This window comes from Candoia aspera, chromosome 10 (genome assembly GCF_035149785.1).
Source record: "Candoia aspera isolate rCanAsp1 chromosome 10, rCanAsp1.hap2, whole genome shotgun sequence".
Taxonomy (NCBI): domain Eukaryota; kingdom Metazoa; phylum Chordata; class Lepidosauria; order Squamata; family Boidae; genus Candoia; species Candoia aspera.
The window spans coordinates 11,942,427-11,968,412 of record NC_086162.1 but is presented as its reverse complement, the minus strand read 5'-3'; the positions used below and the strand labels follow the sequence as shown (position 1 = coordinate 11,968,412).

Here is a 25,986-nt window from a genome sequence, read left to right as displayed (position 1 = left end):
AACATTTGTTCCTCGCAACGGAGCACATATCACCCACTGCTTTTACACCAGCAGTTGCAGGATGAGCCAACTGACTTGCAGAAGTAGCTTTCTGAGACAGGGAGAGGCTCATGACATTGTGGAGACGTACAAAGGCTCTGCTGATCTCTGACCACTGTGTTCTTTGTGCAGGGACAGGACCATAGACTACTGCAAGTCATCTATTTTTATGATTAGGATACTCTCCAACTAGTAACAGAAACAATATTTATCTTTACTTGACATCATTTTTGCACACCTTTCCCCCCAGTAATAGATGATAACCCCATGTATGATAGTTGCAATTAAAGGTCTGTGATGCTGCATCCCACAATTAACTTGGAAAGTTCCAATATGTATCTGGAACCATGTCCTCCACAACATGAAATGAACATTAGCTGGCTCAACGATAGCAGAATATGCAGACATTGAGCCAAAATGGGTAGAAAAGAGTTAGGAACTGGGACTCTACACCTCCACACTGGTTGGGAAAGCTTAGAATATCTTTTATGTGCCTGATGTTTTAAGACTGACTGGGTTCACACAGCTGACTAACCATAATATAATTTGATTGGTTTAGGTATAGTGCATTGTATGAAATCCACCACTGTTTTACAATGGTACAGCTTGGTCAAGGCACTACAGCAGATCCCCAGTTTAAGAATGAGTTCCGTTCCTAAATCTGTCCTTAAGTCAAATTTGCATGTACTGTAAGTCGGAACAGTTATTTAACATCAGTCAAATATTTGTCTTAGTATATAGTATATATTTTACCTTTCTATGCATATAAAAACTTAAGACACACTTCCAAATACACTAAAACATCTTAAACATAATAATACACAGAGTCATATTTTGTATTTAACCTGAAACATTCTACTTACCTCAAATTTTTAATATAATAGTCTTTATGGCAGTCCGTTCTTAACTAGGAGTTGTCCGTAAACCAGGACATTCTTGATCAATACAGGGACCTGCTGTATTGATCAAGCCAGTATTAGACAATTTCAGTTCTTTGGGAGTAAACAAAGTCCCCTTCGAGTTGAACTGAGAAATCTTGGTGATTTCCTGGACAGAAGTGGCTTGCTTTTTTTTTTTTTTTTAACTTTCCAGTCTAGCCTACAGTGTTGATGGTCTCCTGTCCAATTCCTAACCAGGCTCAACCTAGCTTACTTTTTTTGTCCAGACAAGGCAAACAAGGTGCTTGTAACTGCTAGACTACTGTGAGACACAAATACTTTCCAAATGCTTGTGTTCTAACCACCCCTGCAATCTGTATCAAACAAGGCAATTTTCCTACACCACAGCTGGTATCTGTAGATACCGCTATTCATTCCTATCTGTGGGGAGGCAAGAGAAGGCCCCAATGAAATTTAAGGGCTTCCTGATGAAGCAGATTGGCTCTTCGATTTTTAATTATGTACCAGAAAAGTATAGATTCCACTGTGCTTACACAGAGGAGTTTTTCACTATGCCTTTGCATAATTAAAAATCTTTTGCTCGGTCTATGGGCGTAATTGCCACTTCTGGATTTTACTGTTATTCATTCCTAAAGAGCTGTTGGGTTTGGAAGAAGGTCACAACCTGTGCAGCCTAGGCTTCTTCACATGGACTTCAATGGGACTCATTTGCAACTAAAAGGCAACCCAGCTGATTTAAAGGCCAAGAGCAAAGCATTTCTTTAAATAGAGAAAACTAACAGTTTGAGGACCTTTTAGTTTACAGAACAGGTAACCAACCAGCAGTTCCCAGGCTAAAGAGAACCACTGTTTCAGCAGCCTTCTACACCTTCTAGTGACTGTCCAAAAATCTAGAGATTAGGCTCCAAAGTTTAAACTCCTGATCTTTTTCTCTTGCCATTCCAAGGTTCTGACTGTTTTTTTTTTTTACACTGCTGCAAGCAATCAACTGTTTGGTTTAAGGCTCCATTCTTGTTTGCAATAAATATTCTCATCTAACCGAACTGTATCTGAGAGTCTTCTGCCAACTCAAGTCAAGTCCTGAATAAGAGATTAAGTGTTTGGGCAGCTATGATTTACCCACCGAGCCCTGGGGTGGACACAGTACCCTGACCTAGCACTCAGGCGGGGTCCCCATACCTTGCTAGGTTAAAATATAGCTGCTTGCTTTATGGTTCATGTTTTGTGTGAATGTAGCTGGTGGGTCCTTGACTTGGAATGAGTTTGAATCCAGCATTTTGAAGTTCAAATCAGGCTGTGCAAAGTTCAAGATCCAAGCATCAGGTGGGGAAAGATGCAGGCGCGTAGGCAGTGTCTCTGAAATGGTTCAACCACTGAAGCAAGCTTTGGGGCAGGGGACGGTATGGAATCCAGGCGTGGTGAGTGGGACAGTTGGCTGAATGCTGATTTGCCATCCTGGATGGGGTCTTCAAAGAGTGAAGCATAGACAGTGGTCTTGAAGTGAAAAGAAAATAGTGGAGGAGGGGAATGACAATTGACTATCTCTACACCAGTCCTGACATTTTTTTAAATTCTTGGGTTTATCTGCAAGACTGATACAATGTCACTTCCTCCTCCTCTTTTCCCTTTCTTTTTTTTTTTTTTTTTTCATTTTACAACCTTCCCTTTCTTGTGACCTAATCAATAATTTGGTGGAGTTTGCACAGCAAATCATGAATTGACAAAGCAACCCACCATGGTGGGCTTTGTGGCTGGGGAAGCATTTGGGTTGTATTTGCTGTTATAAGGCAAGAGTTCTGAGCATCCCAGGCCGGTGTTTTGAATTTACGTCTTATTAGCACTGAAGAGTATTTATAGGCCTAAACACAAGGAATGAGTCATGAAGTAATTATGCTTTTTCAAGCACAAGAATAGCCAGCTGGTATCCCTCCACATAATTCTTAGAGGCTTTCAAAGACTCTTTGGACCCTTGAAAATTGAAAATGAATAAATTGAGAAAACTAACAGAGAGAAATTAAATTACGCTGTAATTAAAAGTACTAGAATAGTTAAAAAGGTTAAAAAGGTTAAGTTAAAAAACTACTTCATAGTTTGTAAATAATTAATTTGCTAGACTGGAGACTTAAACATGTTTCAGTCTTTCTTAAAACCCTAGTTCATTACAGCAAACAGAAACCTTGGCTCCCTGCTTCTGTATACAGCATCTGCTTCCTCATTTGGTCATCCTCCAAGGAAGATTACAGAGGTTTTCAAAGTTCATATTCTAAAACAGAAACTGGCTTTAATAATTTTTAAAACCTTTGTTTTGGTTTGTTTTGGAAGTCATCACCGCAGGTGTTACGCATACCACATGGTCGTTAAGTGAATCATGCAGTTCCCCATTGATTTTGCTTGCCAGAAGCTGGCCAGGAAGGTTGAAAATGGCAATCACATGAGCATGGGCTGCTGCAACTGTCATAAATGCAAACCGGCTGCCAAGCACCCAGATCGTGATCATGTGACCGTGAGGACGCTGCAACAGTCGTAAGTGTGAGGACTGGCCAAAGTTGATTTTTCTGCACTGTCGTAAGTCTGAACCATCACTAAATGAATGGTTGTTAAGTGAGGACTACATGTAAGCTTGTTGTTATGAAACTAGCCAGGACTCTTAGTCCATCAAAAAGACAAGGAGATTTCTTACGATCATCTTTGATGATATATTAAAAGACCATCCTGCACGATTAACTGGCTGTCTGACCGAATGAGTACTGTTTTGCATCCTAGCCTTTCACAGATTTGAAGTCACTTAGATATAAGGCTAGAGAGTTTGCAGTTGCATCCTAAGCAAGCTGTAGAGTACACAGCAGGGCCTATCCTGGTGCTCTCCAGAGGTGGTGAGCTATAGTTCCATTTATTTTTGGTGATAGGAGTTATAATTCAAGATCTCTTGAGGCTGAGGAAGACTATACTAAGAGATGCTTATAGGAGAACAGAGAATGCAGTGTCTCAGGTCCAAGCCATGAAGGTTAGTAAGGTTTCCTATCACTGCATATAAGCACTTCTTTATTAGACATGAAGTTGTTTTTGGAGGTTCAGTTAAGCAGTTTATTGGTCTGTCATTTTATACAGCCTGCAGCTAGATGCTTTCCCAGTAAGGCTAAGCTAAGACTGCTGCCCAGAAGCTTAAAATTGAATTATCACCAAAAAAAAAAGGAGGAGTGGAAGGGAGAGAGTAATAAAGCTTGGCAGCAAAAGATTAATCTGGAAATGGGAAGGAAATTAAGTTCCATATTTTCAGTGAAACTTAAAAAAACGTTCTCAGGAGCTGAAGTTAAGAAAAGCAGCTCAGGATTTAGCTAAAGAAGGAGGTAAAGTTGGAGAAGAGAATGGGATGGGATGGATAGATGGAGAGAGAGGGAGGAAAGAAGGGAAGGATGAAGGAGGGAGGGAGGGAGGAAGATTAAATGGAAGGAGGGCATCTTTGGATCTAAATGTAATAACGTCAGGGAGATCCTCCCTGACATGCTTGCCAGATGCTTCATATTCTCTTTTCAAGCTGCTCTGCAGCCCCATGAAAAAGTTTTTCAAGAGCAGAGGAGCATCTGAACACTGTATAAGAGGGTTCCCTTGGTTACTGCAAGAAGCTGATGACGTGGGAAGTGCACCAGAGTCTTGGCTTCAGGTTTAATCTGTTTCCCCAGATGGGAAAAAGATGCAAATAAGTTCCTGCTGCTGTCAGGAGAGTTTATTATTATGGCTACAGCCTGAAGGCACTTTTGAACAGCCCCCTTTTGAAACATACATCATTCCCTCCCCAACCTCTAGACATTTTCCTCTGACCTTTGCCTGTGCTGGCTGAAATTCATGAGAGTTGTAGTCTAAACATCTGGAAGGTCCCAGATTGGGACGGCTGATCTCATGTGAATTGCTGTTTTTTTTCAAGAGAGGGGTGTATGTGTGGGTGTATGTCACATTTTGAAACTTCCTCCTGGTTTGTTGTTACTTCCTTTATGATATTACAGATCATGTATCATTGAAACCAACTAAGAGTGAATAGGCCACAACCTGAAACACAATACTGTACAGCAAGTAAAAATCTGTTTAAAAATCAACACAATGTTTTAAAAATGTAGTGCAGTATCACATATTGAAGGAGGGGAACAAAGTGAAGGGTACTTCACTTTTAGCGAAGGGAAAAGTGTTCTAGAGGAAAGGGATAATACCAAAAATGCTGTCTTTGTAGGGAGCCATGGAGATGACCTTGGAGAAGACAACAACAGGTGCAGAAGCATACCTTTAGCTGAGGGAGGTGGAAAGCATTAGAAAGTGCTCAGACTGACTCACCATTGACTCCCTGGGGCACATGAGACACATGTAGACTTGCACAATTCTGTTACTGGAAAGCAGTGTTTCTCAAGCTTAGCAGCTTAAAGATGTGTGGACTTCAGCTCCCAGAATTCCCCAGCTAGTGCTGGCTGGGGAATTCTTGGGAGTTGAAGTCCACACATCTGAAAGTTGCCAAGGTTGAGAAACATTGCTATAAAGTATAGTTTTAGTCTCCCTGTGGAACCAGATTCCTGATCTGCTCTACCTAGTAGGGTGAGGGTCATGTATTAGCTCAGAGGAAGTGCCCATTCTCTGGCTGGAATCAGCTCTGTTCCTAAATTGGTCTGGGAGCCAGAGGTTCTTGGAAAGACTTATTTAGTGCTCTGTCACAACCTTTTCTGGGGTCTGTGGGCCATAAGTGTGTCTTGTAAAATGTGCTGGGGGTGGTCAAGGCAGAAAGTGGTGTATCCAGAATAAACACTGTATTGTTTAAAAAATCTGTAGCCATTGTTTCCCCCAGTCATCAGTTCCGTTGCATTTATTCACTCCACTTCATTTGGATCTGAACTTTATTAGTAACATTGGCAAGAGTTGAGAACAAGGCTGGAAACCATGCAGAAATTCTTGGGGAAGGAAGAGAGAGGTATGAAGGAGGTGAAAAAGGTGAAAGGTGAAAGGTGCCCTGTGCAAGCACCAAGTCATGTCTGACCCTTTGGGGGGATGCTGTTTTTGCAACGTTTTCTTGGCAGACTATAGCGGGGTGGTTTGCCATTGCCTTCCCCAGTCGTCACCTTCCCCAGCAAGCTGGGGACTTATTTTACCGACCTTGGAAGGATGGAGGGCTGAGTCGACCTGAGCCGGCTACCCGAGAATCCAGCTTCCTCTGGGATCAAACTCGGGCTGAGGGGAGAGTTTTGGTTGCAATACTGCCACCTACCCCTCTGCACCACACGAGGCTATATGAAGGAGGTGACTGATGCCAAATGTGTTCTGTCCTTGGCATGGCTCTTACATGTGATTATCAAAGAATGGTCAAAAGAGTCTATTTGTTCTTAGATTTTTAAGAATTTTCCTACCTGCTGTCCTAACAGCCAGGAACCACGCTGAGACGAGGAGTAGGTCTCTAGTGCTTTATTACTGCTACATTAGACAGAAAATCCTAACAAACTGAAGAAGCGTGGGAAAAACCCAGACAGATAAACCCCAAAGGTTAAGGCGAGTCTGATCTGTGTCTCTTTGAATGGCTGCTTAATTCCTCAGTACTATGCATGCATTTTCCCCCCTGGATAGAGGCCCCCTCCTGCTCACCACCAGTACTCATGACACTGCTTACCTTTAGCTGAAATATGCTTTCTGCAGCAGAAAGTGAGAATTTATATGTCTGATCTTTAGTTACACATCTTATAGTCTAATTGCCTGGCTTGACAACTTCTGTTTCTGACTCATTGTTGTCTGGCTGTTGACCATACATTTTGGAGAATGTTCTGAGTTGCATCCTGCTATCCAGGCCCTCCAGTTACAGAATGATAAAAGATGCAAATTGAATGAGTGCTCTGAATTCCATCAAGGTCAAAGACACAGTGAAAGGTTTTGGGTTTTTTTGCGGATGTATTTTTAGAACTTGACAAAAAAGAAGGAATTTGAAACTGTCATCTTCATTAACTCAGGAGTGTTCCATTCTAATGGAAGCTTGACAGCCCATGGGGACAAAGTGAGACATAATTGCTAGACGTGAGTCTAATTCACTCTTGATTCTCCACCTTTTGTAATTGGAAAGTGATTTCACTGCACTTTTTAGCAACATGAGCAACATGCAAATCTGCAGGCAAATTATGAGAACTGAAAGGATCTTTATATTGGCCACTAACTTCCATCTGTTTTTATTGGCTTAGTTTGGCAAAAATAGGAAGTGCTAGCAAGGGCCATATTAAAAGCATTGGTAATTTGGAAGGGGATAGACACAAAAGGAGCACAAATTTGGTCATAGCTGGCTAAGTTCATGAGACCAGGAAGGTGTTGTCTATTATTTCACTTGGGTGTTGCCTGCTCCACTCAATGCCTAACAGTTCAAGGTCAGGAGTAGATAGGACTAAAACTAGGACACTTTGGTCATTTCAGGGGCTCTTGCTAGTGAAGAATTATTAAAATTACAGCTTAGAGCATCTTCTTATCTTTGAAGTAGTGTTGGGTTCTAGAGAGACCCAACACACCCATTTATACTAGCCACTGGAGCAATAGTGAATAAGGGCTGTAAAACCTGAATTTTTCATCTGAGACTTTGCTTGAGAACAGGATCTTCTACCTCTGCTTTAATTTTATTCATTGTTTAGCTCTGACTTGTTCCTCAGCCTGAACTTTAGGTTTTTGGGTCCCCTCTGACATCTGCCCTGGGCTCAGCCTTGACATATTGATTTTTTTTTTAATCTGTTCAATCATGTCCAGTTCTTGGAGACTACCTGGACAAGTCCCTGCAGTTTTCTTGGCAAGGTTTTTCAGAAGTGGTTTGCCATTGCCTCCTTCCTAGGGTAAGTAAGTAACTATATTGATCAGTCAAATGACCATATCAGGAAGTTGGGCATCAGCCACTATAAGATATAAAATATAAAATATGATGCCATAAACCAACTAAAATACAATAAAATTAGCTAAAATATACTATGGTGTGATAAAATACAATAAAATACAGTAGGGTAAAATGGAGATAGAATTGTAAGATAAAAATGCAAGATGTAATAAAACAGGTAATAAAATACAGAAACAATGTGAGTTTAAATGAATTCATCACCTTTACATGCCACCCCAATGCATTCTATAAATTGCGTTCTCAGTTGTACAGCCCTAACTATAAACTTAACAGTTCTATTGACCACATATGTATTTGAGCCCTGGAGGAAGTAACATAGTCTTTTGTTACGATCCCAGTATGTGGTTCTGTCAATTAGTGTCTGAAGGTACTGAGCCCTTGCTGGGGCCTATAGTTGGCAGTTAAATAGGACATGTGCAATATCTTCTACTTCGGGTGCTCCACAAACACATGTCCTCTCAAGGTAAGGCACTTGGTGGAATGGTCCGTATTTGACCATAAAATTTAGTTGCTCAAATCTTCCTCTAGTAAGAGGTATCCTATGGTATTGAGTCAGACCCATTGTCAGTTATTTTTCTATTTGAAAGGACAGTTTATTCAGTTTATACTCTAGTTTCTCTTCAGATTGTATAAATCTTTTGCCTCTTTCCTAGGGCTGAGAGAGAGTGACTGGCCTAAGCCCACCCAGCTGGCTTTCATGCCTAAAACGGGACTAGAACTCACCATCTCTCGGTTTCTAGCCTGATGCCTTAATCACTACACCAAACTGGCTCTCAACAACTTGATACTGGACATCTTGATATTTGAAATCTTGATATTGGAATCCAAATTACAGTTGGCAGAATACTGGACAGCAAAAGGCTGGATTGGCCTTGATTTGTCATATATAATGAGGCTATTTGATTTGATATGATCCTATGGCAACATTCTCCATAGTTCAGTTTAATAATGTGATCACCTTTGCTCTAGCCAGTTTAATTATTATCTTTGTCTCTTTTCTTTAGGCTAATTTCCCCAAACTTTTGCGCTTCAGAAGTGTTCGACTATGTTTTGAGTATTATAACATAGGACTATGGCAGATACACAGCATTTAATACCATATTTATTTGCCTTTTCCCCTTCATGTTTAAAGAACATTGTTCAGTTTTACTGTCAGACGTGCTTTGCTCTCTGCTAAAGCTGATCTGTAGGTAATTTCTATACGGTGCAGCTTCAAGAGTAAATACACCTGATGCTTGATTTGCATATTCTTCATGCAACCTGGTAACCAAATTCATTGTGCAAATCCTGTATAGCCCTCTACATTCAGGGAGTGGGGAGATGTGGAAACAAGCGATAGGTGTCTACATCCATTTCAGCTATTGCTGTTTTCATATTGTTCTGGTGCAGGATATGCATTTTCCCTCCCACAATTGCAGCATGCTGCTGACTCATCATTTTGTCCTTAGATGACCCCACTGGATTCTTTTCTGCTGCATATGAGGTTGTGGGGAGGAGCGGGATAAGATGGGAAAAAAGGGGAATGTCATTGTGAAGGAGCCAAGCTTAAAGCTGCTGCATCCAAACAGCCTTCTGACCTGGGCTGGACATTTGTCATTCCAGGACGGCTGCTTGGTGTTTTTCTCTGCAGCCTACAAAATAATTGCATTGTCCCAGCTGGTGCTGGGCTAGAAATATTGGAGTTCTGCATCAAGAAAGGCTGGATTCTGTAAGCTGTACCTATGACAGGCTGAGCACGTGTGTGTTTTCATCTTTGGTCTGGTTTTGTTGGTTACTTTGGGGCATTGCAAGCTCATACGATACCAGAAAGGAAAAGATGAATAGCTGCTTTAAAAATAATCTCCTGAACCCCTGCAAAACTAGCTGTTTAGACCAGCTTTAAAGAATAGCTGCTTTAGATAATACAATGGGAGAAGGTGCTTCTTGAGTTTTCAGTGTCAGCACTTATTCAAGAATTCAAAAGCTAGAACATCTCCAATCAATGGTTGTCTGGTTTCTTCTAAAAGACCTCAGCTGAGGGAGGAGCTATGCACCATTTCTTTTGGTAACGAGCCTGTTGTTGAAATGCTCTTACTGGTAAGAGCTTCCTCTTACCTTTTGCTGTGGAGAAGCACCCCCGTCTGGAATTTAACCACTTCATTTTGCCAAAGCTTAATTGAAATCAATCTTCTGAATAATCAGGTAGTCCTCGCTTAATGACCACTTAATGATTGAGACCAGCAACTCCATCACTAAATGACACAGTTGTTCAACAAGACATCACATGACTGCGACAGACTTAAGATCTCATTTCTGCCGCAGCTGTTAAGTGAATCACCCGCGGCCGTTAAGCAAGATATCACATGACTGTGACTCACAGTTTCACTGCTGGCATCTCCATTGACTTTGCTTGTTGGAAGCTGGCTGTGAAGTGTACAAATGGTGATCATGTGGCTGCAGGACATTGTGATGGTTGTAAATGCCCGCTGGCTGTGAAGCTCTTAGCTTTATCGCCGATAAAAGAAGGAGTAGGTTTCTTGGTACTACTTGCCAGGGAATACAAGTCGGGGATACTGCTTCCCTCATATTCTACTCTTGTGAACATATTTGGCCACTTTGGAGAAACAGTGTTGGAGGAGATGGATTTTTAGATTTGATACAGCCCAACTCTTCTTATGTTCTTAAATTTAAAGGCTTATTTACATTCCATTCTTTAATGTTTGACTTGATTGGCTCGTTTCTCAAGATTCTGTCTCTTTGAAATGATCCAGTGCTACCTGAGCTCCATGCAATTGCGTATGGACAGTTCAGCTGGATTGTTTGGGAAATGTTGGTATACGCATTGCTCTCTCTCTTTGCATCATTGCAGTGTGTCTTTTTTTTCCCCCTTGAGCTCCTATAATGGAAAGCCTACAGAGGAGGCAGCAAGACAGTTAAGGGAGGAAACGGCCATTACAGAATAGTTTATTGAGTCCATGGTGGGGGAAAGCGTGACACAGAGACAATTCCATCTTAATTATACTAGGTATAAGTTGTACAGGAGAATTATTTTGGTAGGGTTTCAGGATTCTGCTACATTACCCTACTAGCAATACTGATCTTTCCAGAAATCGAAATGGTTCTTGTTTAGGGAATTTGCCGGGCTTGACACCATAGAAAGCAAACTGAAGAAACTGAATGTCCACTTCTTTTTTGAGAAGACATCTGTTGTTACTCTGATGCTATCAAATGATTGGGCAGATTGTAACCAACTTGATGGCCTTTCACCTTATAGAAGATTTGCCTGATGTCCAAGAAGCATCTTGCCTGATACCAGCTCTGCTATGGTGCTGTTGATATTGGTATTTACATAGCTGGTTGCACACACTAAGGTATCACAGTGGGGGTGATCTATTTTACAGCTCAACAGGTTGCACTTAAAACAGATGGTCTCTTCTGCCCAGAAGTTCAGCAGGGAACGTCAAAGCAACCGAGGCATTTATTAAAAATGGCTGCCTCTTATGAAAATGAGTCCTTTTGCCAGAGAATTAGAGGATGGAACATGCTGTGCTTACAGTCATCTTTGTCCTTAAACAGCAGAACTGTATTTTGGGAAATATGAAAAATTGATAACTTGGATTGTGGGGGGAGGGAAGGACTGGGCCTAAGTATCTCTGTAATCAAAGGGAACAACCCAAAAAACATCGGAATGGGAATTGGCCCTGTCCAGGATTTAACAATTTCATTTTACCCCTGCCCTCCAAGAATTGGCCAGCATTGTTACCACTGAATGTGCTCAGTCCTCTTACTTGGTTTTTTTTCTTGAGATTGCTCCCAGGTTTAAGAGTTTCCCCCCTAAATGTTTGGTTCGTTTTTGCAACCTTAGGTTCTCCTAAGCTGCTTACTGCTGTCTCTTGGTGGGGATGATGCAGTTTTGGCAAGGACAGACTGATTGCTGGAAATAAAGGGAATGATGCTACATCTTACATTAAATGAGGAAGAACGTTGAATAATGAAAGCGTGCCAGTTCCTCCTCTCATTTAAGTCTGGATGTGATAGGAGATGGGAATTAAATTGGATAGGCAATGTGCATAGAAAGGTGCAGATTGATTACAGATAAATCATTCTAGCTGTGCAATTTTACAAACCTGCTAATAGGCCCAGCTGAGTTACCTGGAATTTACTCCAGGGTAACTAAATATAACATTGCAGCTAAAGACATAAAGAACATCTTCATGCAAATATTCCTGCTTTGTACAATCTAGGCCAATGTTTCTCAACCTTGGGAACTTTAAGACGTGTGGACTTCAACTCCCAGAATCTCCCAGCCAGCATGTCTGGCTGGGGAATTCTGGGAGTTGAAGTCTACACATCTTAAAGTTCCCAAGGTTGAGAAACACTGATTTAGGCTGATTATAGAATCCGATGTACCCTGCTGCAGAATCAGGTTGTTCTGGAGCCAAAATGCGCTGCTGTGTTTCTTTAAAGGACAAAGTCTTATTTCAAGATCCTTCACTCTCTCCCATCTAGGATTCTAAGAGAGTGTGTGGTTTAGTTTCATGGTAAAACTGAAGATCTGCGATGTGCAGAGGATGCAGCTTTACGAAAATCTTGACCATGTTACTTCTCTCTCCACTTATAGGGTTCCACGTGATTCCAACCATTTCCAGCATAGTTCCTGAGAGCTGCTTACTCATTGTCGTAGGACTGCTGGTTGGTGGGCTCATTAAAGCCGTGGGGGAAAAACCCCCAGTTCTAAATTCAGATGTCTTCTTCCTCTTCCTTCTCCCACCCATCATCCTGGATGCTGGCTACTTCTTGCCTTTGCGCCAATTCACCGAGAACTTGGGCACAATCCTGATTTTTGCCGTGGTTGGGACTTTATGGAACGCTTTCTTTGTGGGGGCTCTGATGTATTTTGTGTGCCAGATGGGTGGCCCTCTTTTATCCAACATTGGCCTCCTGGACAACCTGCTTTTTGGCAGCATCATCTCAGCAGTAGACCCTGTGGCCGTGCTGGCTGTATTTGAGGAGATTCACATCAATGAACTTTTGCACATCTTGGTGTTTGGCGAGTCATTGCTGAATGACGCGGTTACTGTGGTAAGTAGAATGCTGCTTTGACAGAGCTGGCTCTGACATGGAACAAAGGAAGTTGGTTGCTCAAAGTTGTAGATTTGGAGCACTGTTGAAAGCAGCTGAGGCGGAGGAGACGCTGGAAATGTCTTGTGCATGACCCAACGCAGTGTTTGTACTTTCAGAGAAACAAATTGCATGTGGACAATAATGCAGGAATCAACTCATTGGATGAGAAGATTTAGCTCTAGTTTCTGTCTCTAGAAGTGATCAGCTGATGCCAAGGGAACCTCCAAGGAGGGATCGCTTTGCCTTTTTGGTTTGATTCTTAGCAGGACGAATTGAACATCCATTCAGTAGGCTACCATTTCCCCCCAAATATTAGATAGCTCAGGGGTAGAAAACAGAGTTTTCCTGCAGAAGATCTCAAATATGTATGGGAAGGTCTTTTTTCTGAAACGTGAAAAAATCTCTGCCAGTTAATATGGGCTGTACCGTATTTAAGAGAGGCAGTTTGGTGTTGTGGTTAAGGCACCAGGCTAGCAACTGGGTGAGTACTAGTTAGGCATGAAGCCAGTTGGGTGACCCTGGGCCAGTCACTCTCTACCAGCCCTAAGAAGGGAAGCAATAGCAAACCACTTCTGAAATCTTGTCAAGAAAACTGCGGGGACTATTCCAGACAGTCTCCAGGAGTCAACACTGACTCAAAGGTACGCGCACACACAAAAACCATCTGAAGTGGAAAAAGATGCCCTCAAATATAAACCATATAAAGGAATCTCTTCCTTACAGAAAAGGCAAATTTCGACAAGAAAAACTTATCTGCCTTCACTGCCATACTCTAAGCGAATATAAGATAACTTCCCCCTTATTAAAGATAAGTAACTTGGGGGATGAGGAGGGAACAGCATCCCACCTGAGATTCCTAGAGACCCTCCCCTGATCTCATTTAAATGAGCATGAAAACATGTTTTTCTCCCAAACCTTAAGCTAGGGTGGGCCTCTTATGGGAATGTTTCGTGTCGTGTGTTTTGTTGCAGTGTATCTATTATATTGGTTTTAATTTTTTTTCAATATTGTGTGCTGCTCAGAGTTGTTCAGGAGTTGCGGGGTAGGCTTAGAAATTTGATAAATAAACCAGTCTTTCTTCTTCAATACAGGAACAAGTTAGGTGGACCAATGGTCTGCCATGGTGTAAAACAAGTATCTAAATTCCTAGGCAATAGATTAGGCCATAGCTCTTAGCAGAGCACATGCATTGCAGTCTATAAATGTGTGATTCAGTCCCAAGGAGCTTTAGATAAATGTGTAAAAAAGGTTCTCTCAGAAACTGGGGACCTGCATCCAGCCATTGTTGACAGTACTGAATTAGTTGGACCAAGCAATTGGCTTGATATATGGAGATTCATTCGCTGCGGCTATGGCCGTGTGTCTAATTGATTTCATAATACTGGTTGAAGCATTACTACCCTTTTAAAAATGAAAACATAATTCCAGTCTCTTAATCAGAGATTCCCAAAGTGCCTAGCAATATGTATCCAAACTCAATAGAAAACAATAAAACCCCAAACATATTTTTAGAACAAATGAAACTAAAATAGCTAACTGGCCATTAAAAAAAGCCCTTTAGGACATCAACAGAGATACTTAGCAACTGAAAAAGTAGAAGGCTTTCTAAAGGTGAGGACTCACAGGGTATAGAACATATCACTCGTTAATATCTGCTGAATGTCAGAAACTGAAGGGACAGTCTGGACAAAATCCGTGGTCCTTTTATCTCCTGGTCATCTCCTGTATATGAAATTATAGGAAGTAGAATTTTGTCATTCATCCCAGGTAGAAAAATGTTTTAGGGTGCTGCTCAGACGTTATTCTACAAAGATGGTTTGCAGGCAGCGTGTAACAGTATGTGGGAATGACCCTGGGAGACAGGGCTATGAGACGCAACCAAGGGAACAGTCAGATAAAAGGCAGCTTAGCCCACAGTTGGATAATGGAACGGGCAAGAGGCTCAGAAGGGACCCTCCCTAGTTTTTGGGCTGTAAAGGGGATGGGGTGGGGAGAGAAGTACTTTCAGACTTGCAAGATTCTGTTAATGTAACCTTACAACAAAATAGAATTAGCTCCTCTGGTCATGTTTCCTGTCTGGTCTACTTCATAAGGCTGACACAGCAGCACTTGAGGTAGAGTTCGTCTTCTCCCAGCTCTTTACCTCTTACAGAGTATTGCTGCAAGCTGCCATACTTGTAGTGATGTTACATATAACAACGTATGTAGAAAAACAGCAAACTGGAAAGGAATTTCCTTGCACGCCATTCATCTGCTAGGTTGCATTTTCTTCGGAATCTGCTGTGGTTGATGTAAGAGATCTATGGTGCTTTCAATCACTAACACAAGGAAGGTCCCGTTCCCCCTGCTGCTTCCTCATCAGGAAAGGGGAAGGCAGAGAGGATGGAGTAGAAAAACTGGCTTTAACTGTGTTATTTTATTTATAGCTGGGATAGTAAAAGGGCACTATGGAATGACTAATCTGTGCAAAGTCGTGATTGCTATATGGCCCAAGAAGCTCTCTGTAATTTCAGAGAGATGCCAAAATGATATACATCTCTCCTCCATTCAATTTTCTCCTGTTCAGTTATAACTAACTTTAGGGAACAAACTCCCTTGATGCTTAAGAGTTGGAACTTGCAACTGCTCTATGCCATGGCAGCATTTCTATCTCTGAGCTGCTACCTTTTGATGTCAGAGCATGAAAACTTAAGAAGAATCCTGTTGGATCAACCTGTTTTGTCCAGCATTCTCTGCGCACTGAATGTGGTGATCTTGATATCTGGTGGTTCATTAGGTCTTTACAGGCTCTCTGGAAAAATGAGGGCCACTTTTGTCCAATGTAAAATTTACGAATTTTATTTATTTCTGTAACATACTTTTTGGCCGCTCTGGGTCCATATAGCAGCTTACAAAGCTAAATATGTTAACAGTATCAAGCAGTCAAATTCAATAAATGCCATGAAAACAATGACCAAGCACAGCGTAGCCCCAAAACGTTGAATGTATTTCAGGTGGTCTTTTGGGCCAAAGCCTCTAGAGCAGGTTCTCCAAAGTGGTAGTATCGACCCCCAAGGGTCGATGGCACTATCCATTCTTCTTGTTGTTATTCTTACTTTTCGTAGTACTATTAGTTAAATTAGTACTTATTAAATTATTTTCATATAATATTTGAGGGTCGATGAACAATCTGAAACTTCATAAAGGGGTCAAGGAGCTGAAGAGTTTGGGGACCCCTGCTCTAGAGGGATTGAGCTAGGGAAAAATCTCCTCTAAAGAATATTGAAGAGACTTCACATTTAATCCCTCAAGTCAGTCTTTCCTAGTCTTGGGTGGACTTCAGCTTCCAGAATTTCCCAACTAGCATGACTTTGCTAAGAATTCTAGGAGTTGAAATCAATCATCTGGAAGTTGTCACTATCTAGATCAGTGTTTCTCAACCTTGGCCACTTGAAGATGTGTAGACTTCAACTCCCAGAATTCATGCTGGCTGGGGAATTCTGGGAGTTGCAGTCTACACATCTTCAATTTGCCAATTGATCTAGATGCTTTGGATTATCTCACTTCATCTCTAGTTTTTAAGCTGCAGTGCAGCTATTGACCTTATATCATCTTCTGCCATAAAACACAGTGACCTTTAAAAAATGCAGAAAAATCCAGCGTTATTACTTCGGTCTGTCTCTTAGCCTGCCCTGAATTTATGCTACCCCAGCAGCAAAATGGATGCTGAAGACATGAGCCAACCCATATTGGAACTTGCAGAATCTTGCTTTCCTTTTCCATATCCATTCTCCAGCCCCCTGCAGGATGAGAGGAGGAAGATGATGCAATGTCCTGACCACATCAAGGTCTCCAAGAAAAGAAAAGGGCTCCTGACAGATGGATCGGTTTCAAGCGATGATTGGCCAAGGCAGGGAGGGCTTTAGCTAGTCTTCCTCAACAGGAAGCCCAGAGTTGCTGGGAGTTGGGCAGCATACAAATTTAATATATTGTGGTTGGTTGCACAGTCAGTCAGATGTTGAGATTGGGTTTGGCATTTTTGTCCACCTATCGAGTCCTTCCCAAGGACCTAGGATGGGCAGATGTTGTTTAATATTAAAAGTATAATCGCAGGATGTAAGCTGTTCCAATTTTCAGTCTTCGTATATTTTGCGATGGGTAAGCAACTTTTCTTCCAGTAGTCCTGCAGCTGTTGACCCTGGGTGCTCAGCCAACAGTCCTGAATCCTGTAGCCCAGATGTTACCAGATGTCCAGGAACTCCAGCACCTAGTGCAGTCCTTGACCCAGGCAATGACCGATCCGGTATAAGTTACATCTCACCATTTTGTTTATGGGAGAGAGACTCTTTGTCTGGCTTCTCTGATAAGACCTGTCCAGTATGGTTGAACCTCTGGCATAGCTCTCGTCTTCTCAGAGCATGCAAGCCCCACAACCACATCAAGGTAATGCCACACTTGGATAACAACAACACTGCTAGATGTTTAGATCTGCAACTCCTGAAATTCCCACGAACCATCAGTCCCAGCACACTTGGAAGGTGAAGGCTGGGGAAAGCTGGGTTACATCCTGCCTTCGGTCTGTCTTCTAGTTCTCAAAGGCAAGCAAGGCTTATAAAAAATAAAAATGCCTACCCAGCATGACTCCTGGGTGTACACCTCTATATGGATTCCCTAGCAGCAATGCAGAAGTGGTCTGACATTGCCTTCTTCCAAGATGCAGGGAGTATTGCACAGAAAATAAGTGGCTAACAAGTCTTTTTGCTTCTACTACTTCGATTGGGCTCACTATTTTTTTTAATCTGTTCAATCATGTCCAATTCTTGGAGGCTGCCTGGACAAGTCCCTGCAGTTTTCTTGGCAAGGTTTTTCAGAAGTGGTTTGCCATTGCCTCCTTCCTAGGGCTGAGAGAGAGTGACTGGCCCAAGGTCACCCAGCTGGCTTTGTACTAAGATGGGACTAGAACTCACCATCTCCCGGTTTCCACCACTACACCAAACTGCCTCTAGAGAACTGGAAATGGGAGGAGGGGGAGTGGAGGTGATCCTTTTGTTTCTCTCCACACATCTGGGCCAGGGGAAGTTCCCTTGATGACTGGGATTAAAAGACGGTTTCATCTGTAACTTGACTTTAATAAACTCATAATGTGTTTATATGATGCTCTCAGTAGATAATGTAGGTTCCTAAGAAAGAAAGCAGAGGCAGTTTAAAAGACTCAGGGTGCATAATGGGAAGCTGGGAACAGGGTGCAATCCAGTGTGAATGCAGAGTAGAAGATCAGCCAGTATGAAGGCTTGAAGAAATATATATTATTGTCCTTTTTTTAAAACTACAGTATTTAAAAAAAAAAAATACTGTTGTGAAACTTACAATACAATTTGTCCTTATCCATGGTGCACATCTTGGTAAAAGAAACTATGAGAGCAGGAAAGCCATTGAAAATGGAAGCGGGGGGATAACAGGGTAGATACTGGGAGGTAACTATTATGCCTGAAATTTCCAATGAAAGAATCCACTCTGGAGCAAATTTTTGATTATACTCCACACCATTCTCTCTAAATAAAATAACGCTCATGCAAGCTTTAGCGGCAGAGATTGCTAAATCTCAGTGGCTGAATATGTTTAGAAATATACTTAGATGGCTAAGTAGAAAAGGATAGCTAAAAATAATTGTTTACATGTTAGTATGGTATTCTCTTCTTAGCCAGTTTTGTTTTATATCAAAAGCAAAGGGGAAAAAGAAGAAAAGGAGACTTAGGAAACCTGATTAGGGCACCATGTGATGGCGGCCTTGATGGCAGTGATGATGATTGCCCAGCAGTATGGTAGCAGCTAAGCTCAAAAAGTTTAGCGGGGTTGAATCTGGTCTGCATTTGAATAGAAGGCTACAGGGACATCTCGGGGGGCTAGATTGGGAAGAAAAGAAAAGAAAAGAAAGCGCTGATTTGAAAGACCACTTCCATATTGTTGCCAAAACCCCCACATGGGCCTGTTTATGAACCAAGACACATGATTACTATTTCTTTCAGTTCAGCTCTTCCCATGCCCTTGTTAGTAGCCAAATCCACACCATCACATGTGCAAGAAAGAAATGTTGCCATGCTTAAAATAACCCTAAAATTTGCAGTAATCTTCAAGGGGGGAAAAAACAGGTTCCAAATATAGTTAAATAAACACAGTGCTGGAGGGGGAAATATGAAAATAGGCAGAATGGGAATGGAATGCAGTGACGAGAAAGAGAAGGAAGAGAAGCATAGGTTGGGTTAACCCAACTTCTGTGATCACTTAATTTCTGATGCAAAAATAATTCATAGTATGGCTTAAGATTATGATTTGATTCATACAACATCCTAAGAGAGTGGCTAGGTTACCAAAACAGGCTAAATCACGAACTATCCATTGTCTGGTCCAACCACTTCCTTACTGAACCTGAAAGATTATTTTTGAACATTTCAGAGTATAGGCACTGAGAGATCAAGAGTTAAATATAGTTTCATCCCATCCTTAGAAGGCCAGAAATCGGGGCCCAAACAGGTAATTGGTTCCTGAGCTTGTACTGTGGACAAAGAATGCCAACCGTCTATTGTTGGAAAAGGCGACTAGGGGAAGGGAAGCTCCAAATGAACACATCCCCCATTGCAACAGTTTTATGTTAGGGCTCCATTTCTCATTACTGGTTCAATTTTTTTTAAAGTAAAGTTCCCATCAATTGTAGTTAGTCCTCTCTGACAATGAGCCAGCATGGATGCAGTTAAACCAGAAATGAATGCCAAGCCCTCATAAAGCTCCTCTTCTACACTAAGTTTGGCTCTTAGGTCCAAAGCAAGATTTAATAACAGTTTACCAACCAGCCTCTTAAATTATTACTGGATCTTGATTTACGATTTAAGTAAACCCTTGTTAAAATCCACGTCTCCATTTGGAATGCAGTAGAATGCTTTAATTTAGCCAAGATCACAATGTGGAAGGCAACGTATGAGCTGAGGCAAGAGATTGTGCAGAACTGATCATTTCTGGCTTCCTTAACTGTGCTGCGTGGCTGAGCCCCAAAGACTGATCCTGAATAGTAGGGAAATGGTGTTCCTGCCAGCTTCCTGTTCCTTCTCAGCTCAAGCACTCTGAGGGTTTTGCTGTTCAAGCCGAGGCCAGCTTAGCACATGGGTTTGCCTTGATGATTCTGAGGGAGCAATTATGAACAGCCTGCACTTAGCAGGAGAAATGCTGCAGTTTAGTCCTTTCCTTTGTGGGATACTAATTCCCTTTCATGTTGGCACACCTATTGGCGACCTCTGATCACCGCCTCCATGGGCTGAGATGGCTTTTCCTTCCCTCCTCTCTGTCTCTCCAGGTTCTCTACCACCTTTTTGAAGAGTTTGCCACCTTTGAACACGTCACCCTTACGGACATCGTCCTGGGCTTCCTGAGCTTCTTTGTGGTGTCCCTGGGGGGCGTCTTTGTCGGGGTTGTCTATGGCATCATCGGAGCCTTCACCTCCCGCTTCACCTCCCACATCCGCGTCATTGAACCTCTTTTCGTCTTTCTTTACAGTTATATGGCATATCTGTCTGCAGAACTCTTCCACCTTTCGGGCATCATGGCGTAAGTATTTGGCTGGGAGGGAGGCAACTGGTGCCATTCAGATATTTTGGACTTAAGCTCCCATCGGTCCCAATTAGCGTAGTTGTTGTGAAGGGTCTGTAGGAGTTGTGGTCCATTCCTCTGAAGGGGAACTGGTTTGCCTATCACTGCTGTACACACTGAACCGTGGTAAGTTCATGGAGTTCAAGCTCAAGAGACCCAGTCTGGTGCAGTGGTTAAGGCATCGAGCCAGAAACCAGGAGACTGTGAATTCTCCTTCCCTTGAAGGAATTGGGGAAAATAATTCACCGAATTTCTCTACCCACAGACAGATTCGGTGGAGAATTTCAGAAGCCTGTTTACGCCCAGCTCTAGTTTTAAAATTCAGTGCCCCAACAAGACTTTCTGTTCCCCGACCTGAAGAGACTTTGATATGTAAGAAAGAGGGCATTTGAAAACCTAAATGCTTATTTTGCCAACCGCAAATTCTGTTAGTCTCGCTGTTTACAAAGATGGCATCAACACACTCATAAATCGCCATGTGCTTGTTCATCGACGCTAGTGTTTTTTCAACCTTGGCCACTTTATGATGTGTGGACTTCAACTCCCAGAATACCCCAGCCAGCAAGGTTGAGAAACACTAGAGTATAAGTTTGTGCAGTTGGTGGAACAGACAGACATCCTTTTCTTGAAAGGTAGCTTGTATTCTGCTTCTGTAGAGGATGTGGGCTTTTCTTATCTGGGCCTGCGTATATTGCTTTTAGTTGCTCTCACTGCTCCAGTGAAGTGTGTCGCCTATCCTCCCATTTTGTAAGCCAGTTCCCTCAGAGGCCTACAGAACTGCAGCCTCCTGCCAAGCTTGTGGGGTGAGTCATCCCTAGGCTTGATTGCTGGCGATGCCAGTATTGTCAGCAGAATCAACTAGAAAACCTCCCTCATTCTGAAGCGAGCAGAGAAAAGAGCTAAAACTCAGTCCAGGCCATAAAGAGAAAGCTGTGTTTGTGTCTGTATGTGTCTCTCTATGTGTGTGACTCGCAATGAGGGGCACAACCTTTTGGATTCAGCGGTACCTGGGTCTGCCGTACTGACGCGCATCCCTTTAGGTTGGGAATGTGAATAAGTCATTCTAGATCTAATGCTGAACTGTAGTCTTGAGTCACCGCTGATGAGCTGGGTAAAGAAATGCAGAAAAACTGCTAGGTGAGCAACATGTTTCGCCCGCCAGTCAGGGTGGGGGCAGGCAGAGTGAAATGGAATGAGATAATCTCTCTCTCTCTCTTTTTTCTTTTTAGTGTTATCGAGGGTTTTTTTTAATGAGACATTTTAAAGAAAAGATAAAAATGATAGAACTGAAAAAATAAAGGACTAAAAATGCAAATGAATAAATGCAGAATTGAAAAATGTCCTAGGAATTATAGTTTTCCAGTATATCATTAGTGAATTGTGAATAAATGAATACATTAAATTGTTTGAAAGGGTTAAAAGTTGTTACGAAGCTCTGAGCTAAAGGAACATATGTTTCTGGGCTGGGTGTGAAGCCATGGGAAAGTCATTTCCTCTAGCAGCATATTTTGGTTTTGCGTAGGGTTCAGAGGAAAGATATCTTCCACTTATATGTTTGCAGTTCCTGATTGCCGGTGACAACCAAGTGAACACTTAACATAAGACTTAATATTAGTGCTGATCTTCGAGTGATGTATATACACATTCTTCTCCCCATTGTTTTCTTCCAAGTGTGATCATCTGGTAGAATGGAATACCTTCTTCTCAGCAGGATCAGGGATGCTAGTGGTTCCTGAGGTCTTTCCATAGCTCATTTCTCTCTTTCTTGCAGGCTGATTGCTGCTGGGGTGGTGATGCGCCCTTATGTGGAGGCCAATATCTCCCACAAGTCCCACACCACCATCAAATACTTCCTGAAGATGTGGAGCAGCGTCAGCGAGACACTTATTTTCATCTTCCTTGGTGTCTCCACCGTGGCCGGGAACCACCAGTGGAACTGGGCCTTCGTCATTTGCACTCTGATTTTCTGCTTGATCGCCAGGGTTTTAGGTCTGGATCTGGGGCTCAAATGGGAAGCAGGGCAAGGGTGATGAATGCTGCTGGCAAACTCTCTTGCTTAAGGCAAGCTTTAACAGGAAGCATCTACTCATAAAGGGGACAGAGGGAGAGCATGTTGTTGCCACCTAAATTTCTGGACCATTGTTCCCATTAGGATATAGGGGGCAACTGTCTGCAGCAGGGATGTTCCTCTGTCCAAAAGAGATGCTTAGCAACAGTCTGGGTTCACACAGCACACTATTAGGCTTTGCGTGCATTGTGAATGGGGCCACTAAGCTTGTACCTGACCAGTGTAAGTGTGCTGTGTGAACAGTGTGATTTGAAACCGTGAAAAAAATCAAGAGCTGTGCATGGGTCAACAGTGCAGTTGGGTAATCTGTGCCTTTCTGCCTTTTCATCTTTGTTCAGGTGTCCTGGGGTTGACGTGGTTCATCAACAAATTTCGCATTGTGAAGTTGAGCCCGAAGGATCAGTTCATCATTGCCTATGGTGGCCTGCGGGGGGCCATTGCCTTCTCTCTCGGCTACCTCCTGGAACATCATCATTTCCCCATGCGAGACATGTTTCTCACAGCAATCATCACTGTCATATTTTTCACAGTCTTTGTGCAGGTAGACCTGTGTAACCCCTCCTAACAACCCTCACAATCCAGTACCTCCAGTCCAGATTTTTCAGCGCCCCTGCAGAAGAAATAAAATCTGCTCGCTCTCCTTCCCCTACTTCTTAATGTACTAAAAATCAGGGAGTCTGGCAGCACCTTTTCTGACTAACAAATTTTATACAAAGGCATAAGCTTTCATGAGCTGCTCCTCCCTTCCATCAGATGCGTAGAGTGACTGGACTGATGTAGGATTTAAATTGGGGTGAGGGGGGAAAGGGAGGGGAAGACAGGGTGGTTATGCAGATGCAGGTTACATGTGAGACAGATTACTGGTACCTTATTAATTAACCCCAGCCAACCCCCATCTTGCCCCAGTATAAATCCTAGATCAGTCAAGCTACACTATGCATCTGATGAAGTGATCTGGAGCCAGATTCCTTTGGATTTGTCGCTACCAAAGACTGACATGGCTGTCCTCCTACAGTGTCATAATATATAGAGTCAACTTTCCTTTGAGTTGGGCTTGACTCATGGAGACTCCAAGAACAGGTCTGTGTGACTTTCCTAGCAATAGTACAGAAGTGGTTTGCCACTGCCCTCTTCTGGGATATTTCTTCAACTTCCCAGTCTAGTCTACAGCCCTGGGATTTCCTGATGGGTTCCCTTCCAAGAACTAAACCGGTCTCCTCCAAGATAGCCAAGGTCAGCTGAGTGCAGCCACCTAGCTGTGCTCTCAATAAAGAATATTTCTGGGGCTCCCTATACTAATTACACAGAGTTCACACCAGCCTTTGGTATAATGTAGGCTACTGTGGCATTCATGCTTTGTATATTTATGTGTATAGTTCTTTAGTGTCATAAGTTGCAATATGCATTAAATATATGAGACATCAGAAATGACTTTAAAGTGAATTTACCTGTGATGGTTCTGAAAGCAAACTGAACTTTGGGTATGGCTGGTGGAATTTAACCAGGCTTTTCTGTCTGCAGGGCATGACCATCCGCCCTCTGGTGGACCTCCTGGCTGTGAAAAAAAAGCAGGAAACTAAGCGATCCATTAATGAGGAAATTCACACCCAGGTGATGGTTCTCTTCTAGCCAGCAGCAAGGGACTTTTATATATATGCTAATGTTTTCTACATTACCCCTCTCACCATATTCGACATTTCAAAGATTTTACTATTGCTTAAGAATAAAGCAAGGGCTGGTGCTGGACTCTGCTGCCACCTATGGCAGAACCTTGGCACTGCAACTCATATGAGAAGGCTTGTGCTCTTATTTCAGCCTTCCCCAACCTGGTGCCCTCAACATTGCTAAGCTACACCTTTCATCTTTACCAATAGACTTCCTGGGTAGAGTAGAGGAAAGCTGTGCTCCTGACCATCAAAACTATCTCCAGAAGATCGCAAAAGATAATCATGGCAAATGAGACCTCCTGGAGTTGGCTTTCTATTTTATGTTGGCATAAACTATTTTGGTTGAGGGCTGGTCAAGGGAGTTATATCATAAGGCTTCTATTGCAGAGAGAAGGTTAGTTATTTAGTGCCATCAAGTTGCATTCCACTCCTGTTGACTATGGACTCCTTGACTATCCTGACCTGTCAGCCTTACCAGGTAGGCCAAACAGGAAACATGAACAGATGAGCTATTTCTACTTTATTGTAAGGCTACATTAACAGAATCTTGCAAGTCTGAAAGTATAAGTTTCCCCCGTCTCCTTTACACCCTGACAAATTAGAGAGGGTCCCTTCTGAGCCTCTTGTCCTGCCCACTATCCAGCTGCGGGCTATGCCCTCTCTTATCTGACCATTCCCTAGGCAGCATCTTGGCCCTGTCTCCCAAGGGCATTTCCACATACCATTACATCACCTGTGTTTACTTACAGTTGGGAACGCCTCCAAGGATAGTTGTATAATCTGATCCTATCCATCCACCTTATTCACTGTTTTACCCTTCTTGTACTTCCCTTAGCCTTGCCAAACATACTCATTCTTTCTAGACCATTATCCGCTCATATCCCATCCCTCAAATATGTGGGTTCCTGCAGGGAGTCATCAACCTTTATTTGGTCCAGAATTCACAGGTTTTTCTCAACAGTACATAGTCTTCACACTCTTTTTCACACCTGTAATTTGAAGGTGTCTTGTCTTCTAGAGAGAAGGTGACATGTGATAAATGAACAATAAATGCATCTTTCTTCCTTTTGAAATAGTTCCTGGATCATCTCTTGACGGGGATTGAGGATATATGTGGCCATTATGGACACCACCACTGGAAGGACAAGTAAGTGTCACCAGCGTAGAAGAAACAAATAGAAAAATTGTTGAAATACTTACTCATTTTGATGCCTTTAAAATGTTTGTTTTCTCAAGTCAGTTCTTAGGTAATCGTTTTGAAAATATTTAACGCTAATGTATCCTTTTAAAAAATCACTTCAGATAACAACGGAAACCATTTCTAATTAATCCTGTAAAACAATTGTACAGTTTTTTTAAAAAGTAGAAAGATAGTTTGGAAAAAATCTAGCTCATTATTTTCAGCTTTTGGTCCAAAAAGGTCAGATTAAAATTAAAAAGTCTTCAAAACAGGGATGGATAAATGTCTTTTTCATTTCTCTGTATTTTTTTTAACTTGCCTATGTCTTTTTCTGTTATGTCTTTCCTTAAAAAAAGAGGGTGGGGGTGGAGGTGGGGGTAAACTAGCATGCTGCAAACCACCAGATGCAGGCATAATCAGTATTTCCATGAAAGTTTTGAGCCCACTTAGGCTCTATACGGATGCTTAGAAAATAAAAAAGGAATTGGTCTGTGGCTGAATGCTTTTCTTTGGAAGAATATCCA

The 25,986-nt window shown here is 42.2% G+C and overlaps 1 protein-coding gene across 2 annotated transcripts in view; it reads left to right on the top strand.

The window, feature by feature from the left end:
• Positions 1–25,986, top strand: part of SLC9A1 (solute carrier family 9 member A1) — a 70,778-nt gene that overhangs the window by 33,680 nt on the left and 11,112 nt on the right. For both annotated transcript variants that reach the window (XR_010068568.1, XM_063312541.1), the window contains exons 2-7: positions 12,428–12,888; positions 20,255–20,505; positions 22,319–22,536; positions 22,954–23,156; positions 24,137–24,226; positions 25,359–25,429. Coding sequence is in view for 1 of the 2 variants with exons in the window: in XM_063312541.1 (XP_063168611.1) it covers positions 12,428–12,888; positions 20,255–20,505; positions 22,319–22,536; positions 22,954–23,156; positions 24,137–24,226; positions 25,359–25,429 (1,294 nt within the window). In the remaining variant the exon portion in view is untranslated. The remainder of the gene's footprint in view (positions 1–12,427; positions 12,889–20,254; positions 20,506–22,318; positions 22,537–22,953; positions 23,157–24,136; positions 24,227–25,358; positions 25,430–25,986) is intronic.